Source organism: Otolemur garnettii, unplaced genomic scaffold (genome assembly GCF_000181295.1).
Source record: "Otolemur garnettii isolate 467f Iridium unplaced genomic scaffold, OtoGar3 scaffold00044, whole genome shotgun sequence".
Taxonomy (NCBI): Eukaryota; Metazoa; Chordata; class Mammalia; order Primates; family Galagidae; genus Otolemur; species Otolemur garnettii.
Genome location: NW_003852439.1, coordinates 314,296 through 330,044, shown reverse-complemented (window position 1 = coordinate 330,044; position 15,749 = coordinate 314,296). Strand labels below are relative to the sequence as shown.

Sequence of the window (15,749 nt, the reverse complement as noted above, 5' to 3'; positions counted from 1 at the left end):
TGGCTCCGCCCCATGCTGGATTTACTCTGCTTGGCTAGGTGAGCTGGTAGGAGGAAGTTGGATTGGGGGCTCTGGGAGTGATATTTTGCTGGCCTTTTTGGGCAAAGGCTGGGACTAGTATCTGTATTTTTTCCCCTAGGACTTTGCCAAGGGTGCAAATAATGCTATGCTCTGAGAGCCTAGAGGTCTGTTTGTCTCTATCTTGTTTACAGTTGGTATCTGTTCTACCTTAGAAAATCAATTACTCTGGGTTAAGATCAGCTGTGGAGAAATAAGAGTGATTAAGTCACCCCTCCCCTTACTGGCGATGGTTGGGAAAGGAAAACCACACCTTCCCTCAACCACACCCCCAGGGTATCACTTTAGATACTTCTCATGTCATTGGCCCAGTTCAAATGATATGAGACAAGTGTCACAGTTAACACAATTCTCAGGTGCAGGAGTTTGAGAGGTCTCTGGCAACTGTACAGCAGGGATCTTCTGGCAGTGCAGGTATGACCCATTCCAGTGTTCTGTGGGGTCAGAGGGACCTGCCCATCAAATAAAGTATTCTAGGGAGGTTGATGCTTACTACCCCACCTTGTACATTTGTCACACCCAGTCACTGGAGACCCTGGGGGGCTGTGACCTAGTTGCCCAATAAGCGAGTGTGGCAGGGCTCTGTGTCTGCCAAAATCAAAGTAGAGCCAGTGCCAGCTCCACTCAGTTACTGCTCTTCAACCTGCACTAGCAAAGGGAACTGAGACTTGACTATCTTAGGCACTCAGTGACAACTGGTGAATGTTCCACCTGAGGACACTTTGGGCCTGAGAAAAACCCGACAGCATCAGAGATTCTCCCTCAACCACCAGTTAATTTGCCCAAATCAAGAAATCCAAACCTATTGACCCAGTCAGTACCCACTCCCTGGTTGGAAAGATCACAGGGTCTCTAGCAACTAATTAATAGGAGTCTACTGGTGGTATAAGTGTGGCTCGCTCTGATGCTCTGAGGAGTCAGAAAGGCCTGTTCAGTAGACAATTTGGAGTAAGGAGGCTGATGTCTCTTTCCCCTCCTTACTTACCCTTGACCGCTGGACTCTGGTAAACTCAGTCTCAGTTAACCCCACCAACAGTTTCTGTTGACCGAGACTCTGTAACCCAGTCCTATCCAATGGGCAAGTGAGTCAGGGTTTTGTGCCTACCAGAGTCCAGGTAAAGTCAATGAGTTCATCAGAGTTTTGTGCCTGACAGAGTCCCAGTAATGTCAATACCTTCTCCACTTGGTGACCACTCTTTGTGGCCAGCCAGCAGAGATAGTTGAAGCCTATCTGCCTCAGGCACTCAACGGGAGCTGTAGAATATTCCGCTTCAGTTCAATCTAAGCCTGGAATTTGTTTTCTTGAAGTCATGGTTTGCCTCGGTGGGAAGGATGTGTGTTTATCTATCTCTTCTCTCAGTTCAGCTCCACACTTTCAGCTTCGTTGGGTTCTTCTGGTAGTTGTCTCTCTCCCTGAACTGACGTTTATGTTGAAAGCTAGCTCTAGTCAGCTCTCATCCACTATTCCTCCAAATTCTTATTGAATGTGAAAATTTTAATTAGGGAATATAGCCAACCTGGGGATTTAGCAAAGTACAAAATACATTGAAACCAGGCAGACAAATAAACAGACTAAAATGCTACCAGACATATAAGCACTCCAATGCCCTGACACTCAGCCACATGTAAACAAACAGACAAAGAAGTAAACAGAGCAACGGACAAACCAGTCAATTAACAGATCAAAAATGAAAGAAGGGAGAAAGAAAAAGAAAAAAAAATAGTGATAATAAAAGATAACCACAGAAATGTTGGTCATAAAATGATAGAGCAAACAAATAGGAAAGCAAACTATCCAAGAAGAGAGAGAATCAAAATATATATATAATAAAAATAAAAAGTGAAAAATTAAAAATTAAAAAAAAAGAAAAAAGCGAAAAGGAGGGCGCCACTAGGAAAATTATTTTTTTTTTTTGAGTATATACAAACAAGTCTCTTTTTCAATGCAGTGGGGTTCCAGTTTAAAAATATATATTATATAATTATGCTGCAGTATACTTTCTAGACAACAGGTGGCACTGTGGGTGGTCCCTGCGCTAATACCAAAAATAGAAGGGGGGGAAATATATATATATATATGGAGAATCTTTGCTGGCAAGATGCCCAGATTCTCCCTACAAAGTTCCCGCAGAGTGTTGGGCGTCTTGGATTAACTTCAGATGCTGGATGGCTGGCTGCAGATCAAATTGAGTTCTCCGTGCTTCTGGGGGAGGTATTATGGAGATGCCATTTTGGAGGTTTTACATTACATCTGTTTCCTGGCTGGCTGCCCACTCCTATCTGTCCTCCAAACTTGGGACACAAGTTCGCACTTTGCCAGACTTTCACTCAACTCCTAATTTCCCCTCTAACAGAAAACCGTTGTGGTCCGAGGGAAAAGAGCTGGGGCACCCCTTTCCCGGTCCGAGTTTCAGTGGGGGAGGGGCCGCTGCCACTGCCGCTGCCCATTGCGGTGGCGGGACGTTCAAAAGATTTTTCAGTGTTTGTAGGAAGGGAACCAATTCCCTGCACTTAACGTCTGATTTCCCCTCAAACAAATCTGTGTGGTCCAGGGAAAAGAGCTAGAGTGCTCCTTTTGCCCTTGGCATTTAGTTTATTTCTGATGGGGGAGGGGCCACAACTGCCACCTCTGCAGCAGAATGTTCAAAAGACTCTTCAGTGTTTGCAAGATGGGAACCGATTCACCCTGCCAGTTGCAGCGTCAGTGCAGCTCCACACAGACTTCTAAAATTACAGGATGGATTGGTTCCTAAGCAGAGTCCCTTCCCCTCGAGTTTCTGTCCAAATGCCTGGATCGCTGACACCCCAAACTGGGTCCAAATGTCTCCCATTTCTGGCTGCCAAATTCTGCCCGGGAATCCATGCCTCACCACACTCTCTGAGAGACATGCAAACTCCCCACGAATTGGTCACAGGAGCCTTTTGTGGGGGAGGGATGTGTTTCTGTCTCTCAGGAAGCAAGCTGCGGACCTGGCACCACAGGACACAAGCCATGGACCTGGCGCCACAGGTCGCAGATGGTGCCATTTCAGCTGCTGCCCTGAGTTTTTTCTGGCTGACACCATAGTTCTGGGCTACACTTCCAATCCAGCAATTCACCTCTTTGCTGCTCACCCTGCGCTGCTTATCCGCTCAAGGACTTCACATGGAAGAGATCCAATAAGCCCACTCTCACCTGAAACCACCAGGAGAGTTGATTCAGGGATGCATCTCCTCTGCCATCTTGCTCCACCTCCAATTCTCCTCTAATTTTGATTATTTCTTTTCTTCTGCTGGGTTTTGGATTGGAGTGGTTTTTTTTTCCTGTTGCTTGAGATGTCCCATTAAGTTGTTAACTTCCTCTCTTTCTGTTCTCTTGAGAAAGGTTTGCAATGCTATAAATTTCCATCTTAGGACTGCTTTTGTTGTATCTCAGAGGTTCTGGTAACTCGTATCTTCATTATCAATTTGTTCCAAAATTTTGGTAATTTCCTTTGTGATCTCATCTCTGACCCATCTGTCATTCAGCATAAGGTTATTTACCTTCCATGTTTTTGTATGAGTCTGCAAATTCCTGTTGTTACTGAGTTCAACTTTTATTCCATGATGGTCTGAGAAGATGCAAGGAATGATTTCTATTCTTTTAAATGTCCTGAGGTTAGACTTGTGACCTAAAATGTGGTCGATTTTGGAGTCTGTTCCATGGACAGATGAGAAAAATGTGTATTCAGTTTTGTTAGGATGAAATGTTCTGTAGATGTCTATTAACTTCAAATGCTGAACAGTTAAGTTTAAATCTAAAATTTCTTTGCTAAGCGTCTTGTTGGAGGATCTATCCAACACTGCCAAGGGAGTATTAAAATCTCCAACTATGATGGAGCTGGGAGAAATCAAGTTGCTCATGTCTATTAGAGTATTCAGGTGCATTCTGGTTGATCGCATAAATATTGATGATTGAAATCTCATTGTATTGAGTATTACCCTTAACAAATATAAAGTGTCCATCTTTATCTTTGCTTACTTTTGTTGGTTTAAAGCTTATTGTAGCTGCAAATAAAATTGCAACACCTGTTTTTTTCTGCTTTCCATTTGCCTCGAATATAAATGACCATCCCTTGACCCTGAGTCTATATTTGTCTTTTAGGGTAAGATATTCTTATATGCAGCAGATATCTTGCCTGAGCTTTTGTATCCAGTCAACCAGCCTATGCCTCTTTAGAGGGCAATTTAAGCCATTCACATTGAGAATATTGATAAACCCAGTATAATTTTGGGTATCTAGTCTTCCAAAAGTCCAGTGGACGTCTTTAATTCTTTTGCCACTATTGAAGTTGGAATTTGATCAAAATTTTCTGTGTGAGTTTACTAATGTGGTGGAAGATCATGCTGGTCATTATGGAGGATAGGTCTGAGAATATCCTAGAGGCCTGGTTTAGTTATAGCAAATTTCTTCAACGTGTGAATGTCATTAAAGTATTTAATTTCTCCATCATAAATGAAACACAGTTTAGCTGGATACAGGATCCTGGTTTTAAAGTTATTTTGTTTTAGCTTAAAAGTTGATGTCCACCCTATTCTAGCATGAAAGGTTTCAGCAGAGAGATCTGCAGTCATTCTAATATTCTTCCCTTTGTAGTTTATGGTTTTCTTATGTCTAGTTGCTTTCAGAATTTTCTCTTTCATATTAACTTTAGTGAAGTTAATTATGATGTGCCTGGAGGATGTCTTGTTCAGGAGTCATGCTGGAGTTTTGAAACTGTCTGCTATCTGAGTTTCAGAATCTCTTGGCATGTCTGGAAAGTTCTCTTTCTTAATTTCATTAAGTAGAGCCTCTGTGCTTTGTGAAGCAACTTCGTCACCTTCAAGGATTCCTATAAGACAAATATTAGTTTTCTTCGAATTACCCCAGAGCTCTCTGAGAGAGTGGTCCGTTTTCTCTCTCCATTTCTTTTCATCCTCATGCACTTGGGCACGTTCAGAAGCTTTGTCTTCAATGTCAGAGATCCTTTCTTCTGCCTGCTCCATTCTGTTACCAAGGGATTCTACCGTATTTTTCAGATATTTGAGGGCTCGACCTCTTGCCTCAGTCTTTCTAAATCTTTGGTCATTTTATCTTTGAAATCATTGAATTCTTGAGACAGCTTTTGAAAAACTTCTTGATATATCTTTTTAATAACATCTTGAAATTCTAATTCCCTCCTTTCTTCTATTCTTTTAATCTTATTTGCTATCCAAATTCTGAACTCGATTTCTGACATTTTAGCCATCTATTTATGTATGGGATGCATCTGCCCCATCCTTCCTTGGGGAAGTTGATCTACTCTGGTTATTCAAATTACCAGAGTTTTTCTGCTGATTCCACCCCATGCTGAATTTATACCATGTGGAGAACATACCAGGACCATTCAGTCAGTGGCTGCCACCAGAGAAGATGCTGTCTTCCTCTGCTTGCCCAGTGAGGCAGGGCATGTCTGTCTGATTGAGCCTCAGGGATTTGAGCCTTCTTATTCCCACTGCTGTGGCTGCTGCTCTTCTCCTCAGGTTACCACCATTCTAGTACGGTTACCTCTCAACTAATCATCCTCTTGTAGTTCTCAGGTGGCTGGCTAGGGATGCCAGGCACGTACAGCTCTGGCAGCTCTGGGCCTGCCTAGCTTGGGTGCCTGGAGCAGGAAACTCCTTCACTGCCACCCATGGCACACATGCAGCTCTAGCAAGCAGTTCTGAGCCCATCTGGCATGGGTGCTTGGAGCATGGAACTCCTCCACTGCTGCCTGCAGGGCATGCATGGCTCTAGCAAGTTGTTCTGGGCCCACATGGAGAGGAGGACTCCTCTGCCACCTCCCACGGGATGCCTGTGGCACTAGCAAGCAGATCTGGGCCCATCCAGTGCAGGAGCCTGGAGTGGGGAACTCCTCCACGCCACCCATGGATGCGTGTGACTTTAGCAAGCAGTTCTGGGCCTGCATGGAGTGGTGGATTCCTCCTCTGGCCCCCACAGGGCCCACAAGACTCTAGCAAGCAGTTCTGGGCCTGCCCAGAGTGGGGCACTCCTCCACCAGCCCCTGAGGGGCATGCACAGCTCTAGCAAGCAGTTCTGGGCCCACTCGGACCAGGGACTCCTCTGCCACCACCTGCCACCCACAGGAGCTGTGCAGCTCTAGCAAGAGGAAATAAGAGCAAACAACATGACTTGTTAGAAAACTGTTTCAAATGGATACTCTAAGGCTAAAGACAAGATAAATATGTATAAATTCTTCTGTCTGGTTGGTAAACTTTTGTCACAAGGGTATTTTCTTATGGGGATATATTAGGGTTCAGGTTTCTCAGTATTAGAGAAAGAAGTTACAAACAAATAAGGAGTAAGGGCTAGAATGAACACTGTAGTGTTTAATTAATAGTTGGAGACCTAATATGAGCTTATATTTACTTTATAAAGATTGATAGATACAGAAATATAGAGGTATATGTATACATGGATTAGAATGCATATATTTCCTAACTTTGTCTATTGGGAAGGCCTGTAAAGTAGATATACCTTAGTAGCAATACAGCACTCAACTCTGTCCCTAAAATGAGTCATGTCTCTAAATAGCTCTAGTTCCTTTTCTTGGGTTGAGAATATACAAGATGATCCATCTTATAGTGCCAGGAGTAAAGGAAGTACTTTTTAAAATAAAGTATAGATGTGGCTGGGATTGATCATGTACAAAATTACATGAAAGCCAATCTGAAAGAGTTCCTACTAGCCAAAGCTAGAAGATTCCAATCATCAAAATAAGTGAAGAAAAAAAATGTTTTATTTCCTCTGAACTAAAAACAATAGTAATAATTTTTACTCAAAGAACAGAAAAAATTTCAGTGATTCTATATTTATATAAATAAGTATATAAGTAAGTGGATGGGCAGGCATAAATATTCATTAGAGAAAATTTCCAAATAGGATACTCCCTTTCCCTTGAATCACATATCTCCAAAGAATAGACTATATTCTTAACCCAGATACCACCTTAACCCAGTGATGATGGTTAATATGACCATTGATGTCATTTTGATATCAAATATCCCCTGATATAATTATATGAAGAGACCACTTCACCTTTGTGATATCCTTACCCCAACTCATAGCCTTAGTCTATTAGTTAGAAAACATTGCAATAACATCAAACTGTGGAACATTCTCAAAAATGTCTGACCAATATTCTTTAAAAACTCTCACAGTTATGAAAAAATAAGAAAAGAAAGAAAATTTCACAGATCTGAGGAGACTTTGAAGACATGCCAAGAAAATGCAATGCAATATCTTGAATGAGATCCTGGAACAAATAAATAAAAAAAGACATTGTGGAAAAACTGGTGAAATCTAAATAAAGTTTGTATATATTACAAATAGTATTTCACCAATGTTAATTTTTTAGTTTTGACAAATGTACAATGAGTGATGTGAGATGTAATATGGGGAAAGCTTGATATGGGGTATATAGCAATATTTCTCAGTTTGGGGTTTTTTTGTTGTTGTTAATGCCCTTTTAAAGAGTCCTCCTAGACAATTTTCTTCCCTATTTGCTCCTTCCATTAAATTTTAATACCATAGATATACTCTATATTTGTGTGTGTATTCTTGTCCTCTTAGGGTGATACTAACTCTGTTGAGAATACATGGTGTACAGGAATGTTCTACACTGCCTTTCCAATTTTTATACAAAGATAATATTTTTTTCAAAATTAAAAGTATATTTTAAAAAACTTTTCTACCCAAAGTACCAAAAACCATGAACTTCCTCAATCTAGTAAAGCTTATCTATGAAAAAATTGTAGATTACTAATGAAATTGAATATTTCCCTCCTAATTTCAAGAATAAGGAAAAGATGCTGCTCTCATCAATTCCATTCAGCAGATTCTTGGAATTTCTAGTCTGTATCAGAAAAAGAAAGGAAGGAGTGAAGTGAAATTATCTTTGTTCGCAAATGACAGAATCATGTATACAGATAAGATAAGAAAAACTACGCCTCTATTGCAACTAATGTGCTAATTTAGCAAAATCCCAAGATATTAGTACAGCATATAAAAATAAATTCTAAACCTACACCAACATTGACAAAACATTTCTGAAGAAAAAATTTAAAATATCTGAACAAATGATAAAACATCTTAATTTAGTTAATTGGATAATTCAAAATTGTTAGGATGTAAATTCTCTCTGAATTGATCTATAGAGTAAATGGATTCACAGTCAAAAATCCCAGCAGATTTTCTTAAAGAAATTAACAAGCTTATTTTAAATTTTTGAAAATGTAAAGGCTCTGGATTAGGAAAAATAATCTTAAAAAGGAACAATGGCAGAAAATTTATTCTGCCTGATTAAAGCTACAGAAATTAAGACATCATCATCCCTGTAGAAGTATAAGGATGAACAAAGAGACCAACAGAAAGAACAGGGAAATGATTTGATACAGATATGGTCACTGTGTTTTCTTGGAGATGCCAATATAATTCACTAGGAAAGGGAAATATTCTTAAATTGTGCTAGAAAAACTTGATATTTATTTGGAAAGAATGAATCTTTCTAAAGAATGATCACACCCTACACAAAATTAATTAAAATTATAATAAAGCTAAAATGATAAACTTTCTATAACAAAATGTATGGGAATATCTTTGGAGTAGGCAATGATTTGTTAGTACAAAAAAGCTACTTACTATAAAAGAAAAAAAGTGATGAATTGGACTTCATCAAAATTTCCCATTGACAGATACTATTAAAGAAATAAAAAAAGCAAGATTCAAAGGGGATAAAATAAGCACAATATGTATATCTGACACAAGATTCCAATTCATAATACATAGATATATAGGACTTGTATAAATTAATAGAAATATTTCTTTTTAAATGCCCTAGGACTGCTAAATTTCTACAGAAGTGTTTATGTACTTGCTCTTTATACTAAATTCATGTACAAATAAGAAACTGCATGTTATCACAGGTCAAAAGGCAGCACTTTGTTAAGCAATGTCTTCCAGTCATTCAGTTGTACCACTTCTTGTGTGCACTTCATTTTGTCTTTCAAATGTCCAGGGTCCAGAATAAAAGTCATTATCTGTCTAATAATTAATTCAATTTTCATTTATGTCAGTTAATTGAAATTGAGAAAGCAGCTATATAATTCCATGCAATATTTCAATTCTAGGCAGTTGAGCATTAAGATCCTTATAGGAAGTATTTACTATACATTTATGTGATAAAAATACGATAGCTTCCTGAAATTTCAACTACGGGAAGAGCCTCATTACAACTATTAGCTTTGCTATCTTTATAAGCTTTAATTGCCTTTTTCTTTGTTAAGCTCAGCTATTTTTTTCATCTGTTGTACTTAGCAATCTTTGTTTTCTGATTTAGGGTACATCAGTGAAGGATTCCTGGCTGTGCAACATGCCTTAGATAAAGCCATCATGCTCTATCATAGCAGCACTGGAGCACAAAAGATGTTTAATGATACCAGCATTTTTGTTCAACGATTTCCATACCCATCATATCGTCATGATTATTTCTTTTCATTTGTTGGTATTTTACTTCCTATAGTAATTGAATGTATCTTCTCTTTGAATCATCTTATCCTCATTCAATCCATTGTGTGGGAAAAGGAAAACCGATTGAAGGTAACTCTACTTTTCTTGTAGAAGATAGAACTTTTTGTCAGGGGGAAGGCAAATTTTTGTGGAGATTCGAATTACTTCTTCACACTCAACACTGTTGGATGGTTATGTCTTAGCAGCAGCCAACTACTAAGTACTTAGCTCTGTTAGCAATATTCTATAATTTTTATTAGTATTATTAGTATGGTTTTTAGTTTTAGTTCTAGGCAATGGCTTCACAATAGTTCTACAGGTAGAATTTGAATGTCAAAAACCTAAAACCTTGCCAGAAATAATTCACTGGACTATTGGAACTATTAATATATCTAGATGAATTTCAATACCATTTCAAGATACTATGATTTTCTAATTTTTTTTACCAGTTTCTGATCTGTGACTTTATTTTTTTTAATGACCATTTATAGTCTTCTCCAGTATTATATTATGTTCCAGAGCAGGTTGTGATAAGCCAGCCAGAAGCTTTGTAGTTCAAAATCTAGTCATCATTCATTTAACCAATTATTTATTCAATGGTTATTTATTTATTTATTATCTACTTTGTTGCAGGGACTCTGACAAGTCATAGCTTTGAATCCTGGCTCTATTATTTACTAACTGTATAACATGGCATATCACTTATAAACCTTATTTTCTCAGATGTAAATTGTGATCATAATACCTAGCTAGCAGAGCTGTCAAAATAAGTGAGATATTATATGGAAAATTATCACTCTCAGAAGGAGGGAGGGGTGGGAGAAAGGAAGAGTAGAGAGAGGGAAGGAGGGAGGGAAGTAGGGTCTTGGTGTGTGCCACAGCTTTTGGGGGCAAGACACAATTTTAACAGGGACTTTACCTAATAAATGCAATCAGTGTAAAAAAAATTAAAAAAAGAAAAATTATCACTCTCAAATTAACCCAGGCCTGCTTATGTGAGTCATAAATGAGGAAATGCCTGTAGAGGGCTTAGTATAGTGCCTGGCCCATACCAACTGCTCAATAACTGTGATCTGTAGCTACTAATATCTTGGTCTCTCCCTTTCACTTATTTCCTTTATATAATCATGAGTCATGTCATTTTCTTCCTTTCCTTCATTACTGGCAATACCCCTTTACAGATCAGGTTCACATTATTTCTTCCACCTATCTCTTGTCATCTCTCTACCCAGTATTTCACTTCCTGATCTGCCTGGCACATTGTTGCCTTGGTAATTATCCTATGATGCAGATGGCTATACATGTATTTTATGAATTTATTTATCCTATTGCCTGCTGAATAAATAATTTATTTAAGCATATAAATTTTCAAACATTTGGCACCTAGCTACTTTCCATTATAATGATGATGTTGTTGTTTACTCCAGTTATTCCCATTCCTTCCATTCAAAATGAATGACTTAATTTGAAGTTTTTTGTGTTTGTTTACTCTGTAATGCCTTTCTCTTTTCTGACTGATGAACACACACTAATTTCCTTGGCTTACATTTCATAGCTGCCATCTTCTTGTTGACGTTTCTCTTCAATTCTTAACTATAATTAAGTACTTTTACCTTTGTGTCACCTAGAGCATGCTGTACAAGCCATTCATATTGCTAACAATATTTATTCCTTATTTTATAACATACATACACACAGAAAAGTGCAAAAATCCTAAGGGTGTAATTGAATGGATTTATCTCAAAGAAAACAGGTTATTGGTTCCATATGAATATTATAAATATTTTTCTCTTTGTGTGAAAAATAATATTGGATTTTGCTAGTGAGTGAACTTATAGATTATTTTTGATAATATTAATATTTTAACAATACAGATTCTTCTAATCCATCAATACAGATAGTTTTACATTTCTGTGTCTTTTTCTTTTTTATGTATTTAGTTTTATATTAATAGGGTACAAACGATTAGGTTGCATTGTTTGCATTTGTTAAAGTTCAACTTCTTCACCCAGGGGATTGTGCTGTATACCCTTTTGCAGGGGAGCCAGCCCCAACACAACCCAGGTATCCCTAATTCTTGGTAGAGACAAAAGAATGAAAGAAATAAAGACAAAAGAGACAACATAAGATTTTCAAAGAGGGACTTAGGGGGCCATAGCTACCAAACTGTGAGGAACAGGGAAGGCCCCATGTTCTAGGTTAACTGAGTATTTATTACATTTATAGTTTTCAAATCAGCAAAGGAATAATCATAGGGGAAAGCAAAAAACTACACTATATATCATCCTTTACAGTATTTACCACTTTGACTTAGCTACTCTTTAACTACTTCAGCTAAGTTGATCTTAAGCTACTTATATTCTATGTTATTTATAAACTAAAGAATTGAGATGCAGTTAATGAAACAGAACAAAGCTTAGAAGCAGGATGCAAGAGCAGACAGCAGGTTTGACCATGCTCACAGTTTCCACAGGAGATAATTAAGCCTTCAGGTCCCTGCAGGGCAGATAGGTAGATGGCATACCCACACCAGGAGTGAGAGAGAAAGAAATTGTTATTCTTATCTAGCCCTGAGAAATTGTTTCTCTTATCAAGGAGTCAGCTGCCCATGCTGTTCCCAGCACATCTAGCAACAACTAGGCTAGCCCTCAGAGACCTTTGTCCAGGCTCTGTGGTGGAAGGAGCAGGCCTCCCTAAGACATTTCTTTCTTTCTTTCTTTCTTTTTCCATAATTTTTACACTTTACTTTGGAGGCTGTTCTTTAAATTTACCCAGATAAATACAAAATATATAGTCTTCTTCTTCTTTTCTGGGTGAATAGTATTCCATGGTATACATATACCATAGTTTATTTATCCATTCATAAATTGATAGACACTTGAGTTTTTTTCACATCTTGGTGATTGTGATTTCTTTCCCTGTTCTCCAAGGCCTGTGTTGTCATGTTCAACAGACTTAGGGGGCTCCCAATACATATTGTGATCTCCCTGCACACTTACTTCCTGAGATATACACATCTTCTATCTATCTTTTATCCCTTGCCTCACAATCTGCATTCCCTAATAGTTAAAATATTCCATAAATTGTAATCTAAATAAATCAAAAGGATAACTTCATCTGCCTCTACTACTCAGCAAATTCTACCACATTTTCACCCACAGCCTTCCACTGTGCCTTTTAGGTAAGAGCTTACTGATCTCTCTTCCTCTTCTTCCTCTCCTTTCCCTCCTTTCCCCTACTTGAATTTAATTGTGTTTTTTTTTTTCTTGTGTGAGCATATAGTTGTTCGTCAGTTGGTCTCATATTAATATTGAGTACATTAGATACTTGCTTTTTCTTTTTCTTTCTTCTTTTTTTTTAATCTGAGAGTCTCATTGTGTCACCTTTAGGAGAGTGTTGTGGCATCAAAGCTCACAGGAACCTCAAACTCTTGGGCTTAAGCAGTTCTCTTGCCTCAGCCTCCCAAGTAGCTGGGCTACAGGAGCCCACCACAACTCTTGGCTATTTTTTGGTTGTAGTTGTCATTGTTGTTTAGCAGGCCCAGGCTGGGCTCCAACCATCCAGCCTCGGTGTATGTGGCCAGCACTCTATTCACTGAGCCACAGATGTCAAGCCTTGCTTTTTCATTTTTGTGATGCTTTACTAAGGAGAATGTCCTTCAACTCCATGCAGGTAAATACAAAAGATATAAAGTCTTCATCTTTTTATGGCTGAATAGTATTCCATGGTATCCACATATCATAGTTTATTAATCTATTCATGTGTTGATGAGCACTTGGGTTAATTTTATGTCTTAGCAATTGTGAATTTAGCTACCATTAACATTCAAGTCAACCAACTATACCAGAAATAAAATATACAGAAAAAATTATAATAGCTAAAATAATAAAATAGGGGAAGATGGCCGACTGGTAGCAACCCTGGTCAGAGGTTCCTGAGCAAAGGAAGAAAAACTGGTTGGAATCAGAATCTATGAAGCCAAAGACGGGGAGCTGAGCCCAGAAAGAAGTTCAGCAAGCTATAAATCCAAGGAAGATCATTTAAGAACATAAAATACAGGTACAAAGTGGGCCCCAGAACTGCTTGCTAGAGCCACCCGCCTCCCACAGGTGGCAGGTGGCCGCAGAAAAGCCCCCTGTGCCTGGAAAGCACAGAATGACTTGGTAGAGCCTTGCACACCCCCGCAGGTGGCGGCGGACGAGTTCCTCACTCCAGGAGGACCCAGAACTGCTTGCTAGAGCTGCACACCCCACGGGCGGCAGAGAAGAACCCCGCCCCAGGGCTTTGGGCAGGTCCAGAACTGGTTGCTAGAGCCGCAAGCCTCCCGCAGGCTGCTGGAAAGGAATTCCCCTGCTCCAGGCAGGCACAGAATCACTTGCTAGAGCCCTGTGCAGCCCCGCGGGTGGCAGCAAACGAGTCCCCCACTCTGGGAGGGCCCAGAACTGCTTGCTAGAGCTGTGCACCCCATGGGTGGCAGAGTAGATCCCTGCTCCAGGGCTCTGGGTAGCTGTAGAACTGCTTGCTAGAGCCGCACACCTCCTGTGGGCTGCAGATGGCCACACAGGATTTCCCCTGCTCTGGGCAGGCACAGAACTACTTGATAGAGCCTCACACACCCCACGGGCGGTGGAAAAGGAGTCCCCCACTCTGAGCGGACCCAGAACTGCTTGCTAGAGCCATGCACCCCACAGGCAGCCAAGGAGATCCCCGCTCCAGGGCTCTGGGTGGGCCCAGAACTGCTTGCTAGTGCCACGGGTGTCCCGTGGGCAGTGGCGGAAGAGTCCTCCAATCCAGGCAGACCCCAAGCAGCCTTCTAGAGAAACGCACACCACACGGGGGCCAGCAGAGGAGTTCCCTGCTCCAAGCACCTGTGCTGGGTGGGCCCAGAATTGCTTGCTAGAGCCACGTGTGCCCTGCAGGAGGTGGTGGAGGAGTCTAGCACTCTGGGCAGGCCAAGAACTGTTTGTTAGAGCCATGTGTGTCCCACAGACGAATGTGGAGGAGTTCCCCACTCCAGCTCCCAGGCTGGGAGGGAATAGATTGACTTGGTAGTGCCGCACATGTCCAACAGGCCACGGTGAAGGAATCCTCCAGTCCCCCCTGCTAACCTGCTGGGGCCAAACTAAGACTGATCTGGTCACTGCGTACCCTACAATACCACTGCCATTCCCCTACCCCGTGGATGCTCCAGGGTGCTGAGCTAGGACTGATTCGGCTACTGCCAGTCTCCTGCCCCCTGGTTGCCCGAGTAGGCTGAACGAGGTCTAATCCAGCCATGCACACTCCCATGTAGCTGTTGCCGTTCCACTGCACCCCAGTTGCCCCAGCACCCAAGAACTGGGAGAAGACAACAGACATGCTCTGTCTCTCTCTCTGAACAACCAAAAGAAGCCACCAACTGAACAGTTCTGATAAGGCCTCCAAAAAAGGCAAACTCAGAATGGGGCAGAATCAGCGGAAAAACTCTGGCAACTCGAATAACCAGAATAGATCAATTCCCCCAAGGAAAAAATGGGGCAGACGTAATTGAAGACCCAATCCAAAAGCAAATGACTGAAATGTCAGAAATCAAGTTCAGAACGTGGATAGCAAATAAGATTAACAGAATGGAAGAAAGAAAGGAAGTAGAATTTCAAGAAATGATTCAAAAGATCTCTCAAGAAATTACTCAAAACATTTCTCAAGAAATTGTTCAACAAATATCTCAAGAAGTCATTCAAAAGATGTATCAAGAACTCAACAATTTCAAAGATAAAATGATCAAAGATTTTAAATACTGAGACAAGAGATTACAGCCCTCAAGGATCTGAAAGACACAGTGGAATCCCTCTGAAACAGAGTGGAACACGCAGAAGAAAGGATCTCTGATTCTGAAGACAAAGCTATTGAAGAAGCCCAGGAACACAAAGATCAAAAGAAATGGAGAGTAAAAATGGATCTCACTCTCAAAGAGCTCTCCGATAATTTGAAGAAAACTAACATTCGCCTTATAGGAATCCCTGAAGGTGATGACGTTGCTTCACAAAACACTGAGGCTCTTCTTCATGAAATTATGAAAGAGAACTTTCCAGACATGCCAAGAGATTCTGAAATTCAGAGAGTAGATAGTTTCAGAACCCCAGCA

General features: G+C 40.2%; 1 protein-coding gene across 1 annotated transcript in view; it reads left to right on the top strand.

Moving 5' to 3' along the window:
- LOC100950607 (ATP-binding cassette sub-family A member 3-like) overlaps positions 1 to 15,749 on the top strand; it is a 305,157-nt gene that overhangs the window by 62,131 nt on the left and 227,277 nt on the right. Inside the window, exon 5 of the mRNA XM_023513852.1 lies at positions 9,456 to 9,715. Coding sequence (XP_023369620.1) covers positions 9,456 to 9,715 — 260 coding nt within the window. The remainder of the gene's footprint in view (positions 1 to 9,455; positions 9,716 to 15,749) is intronic.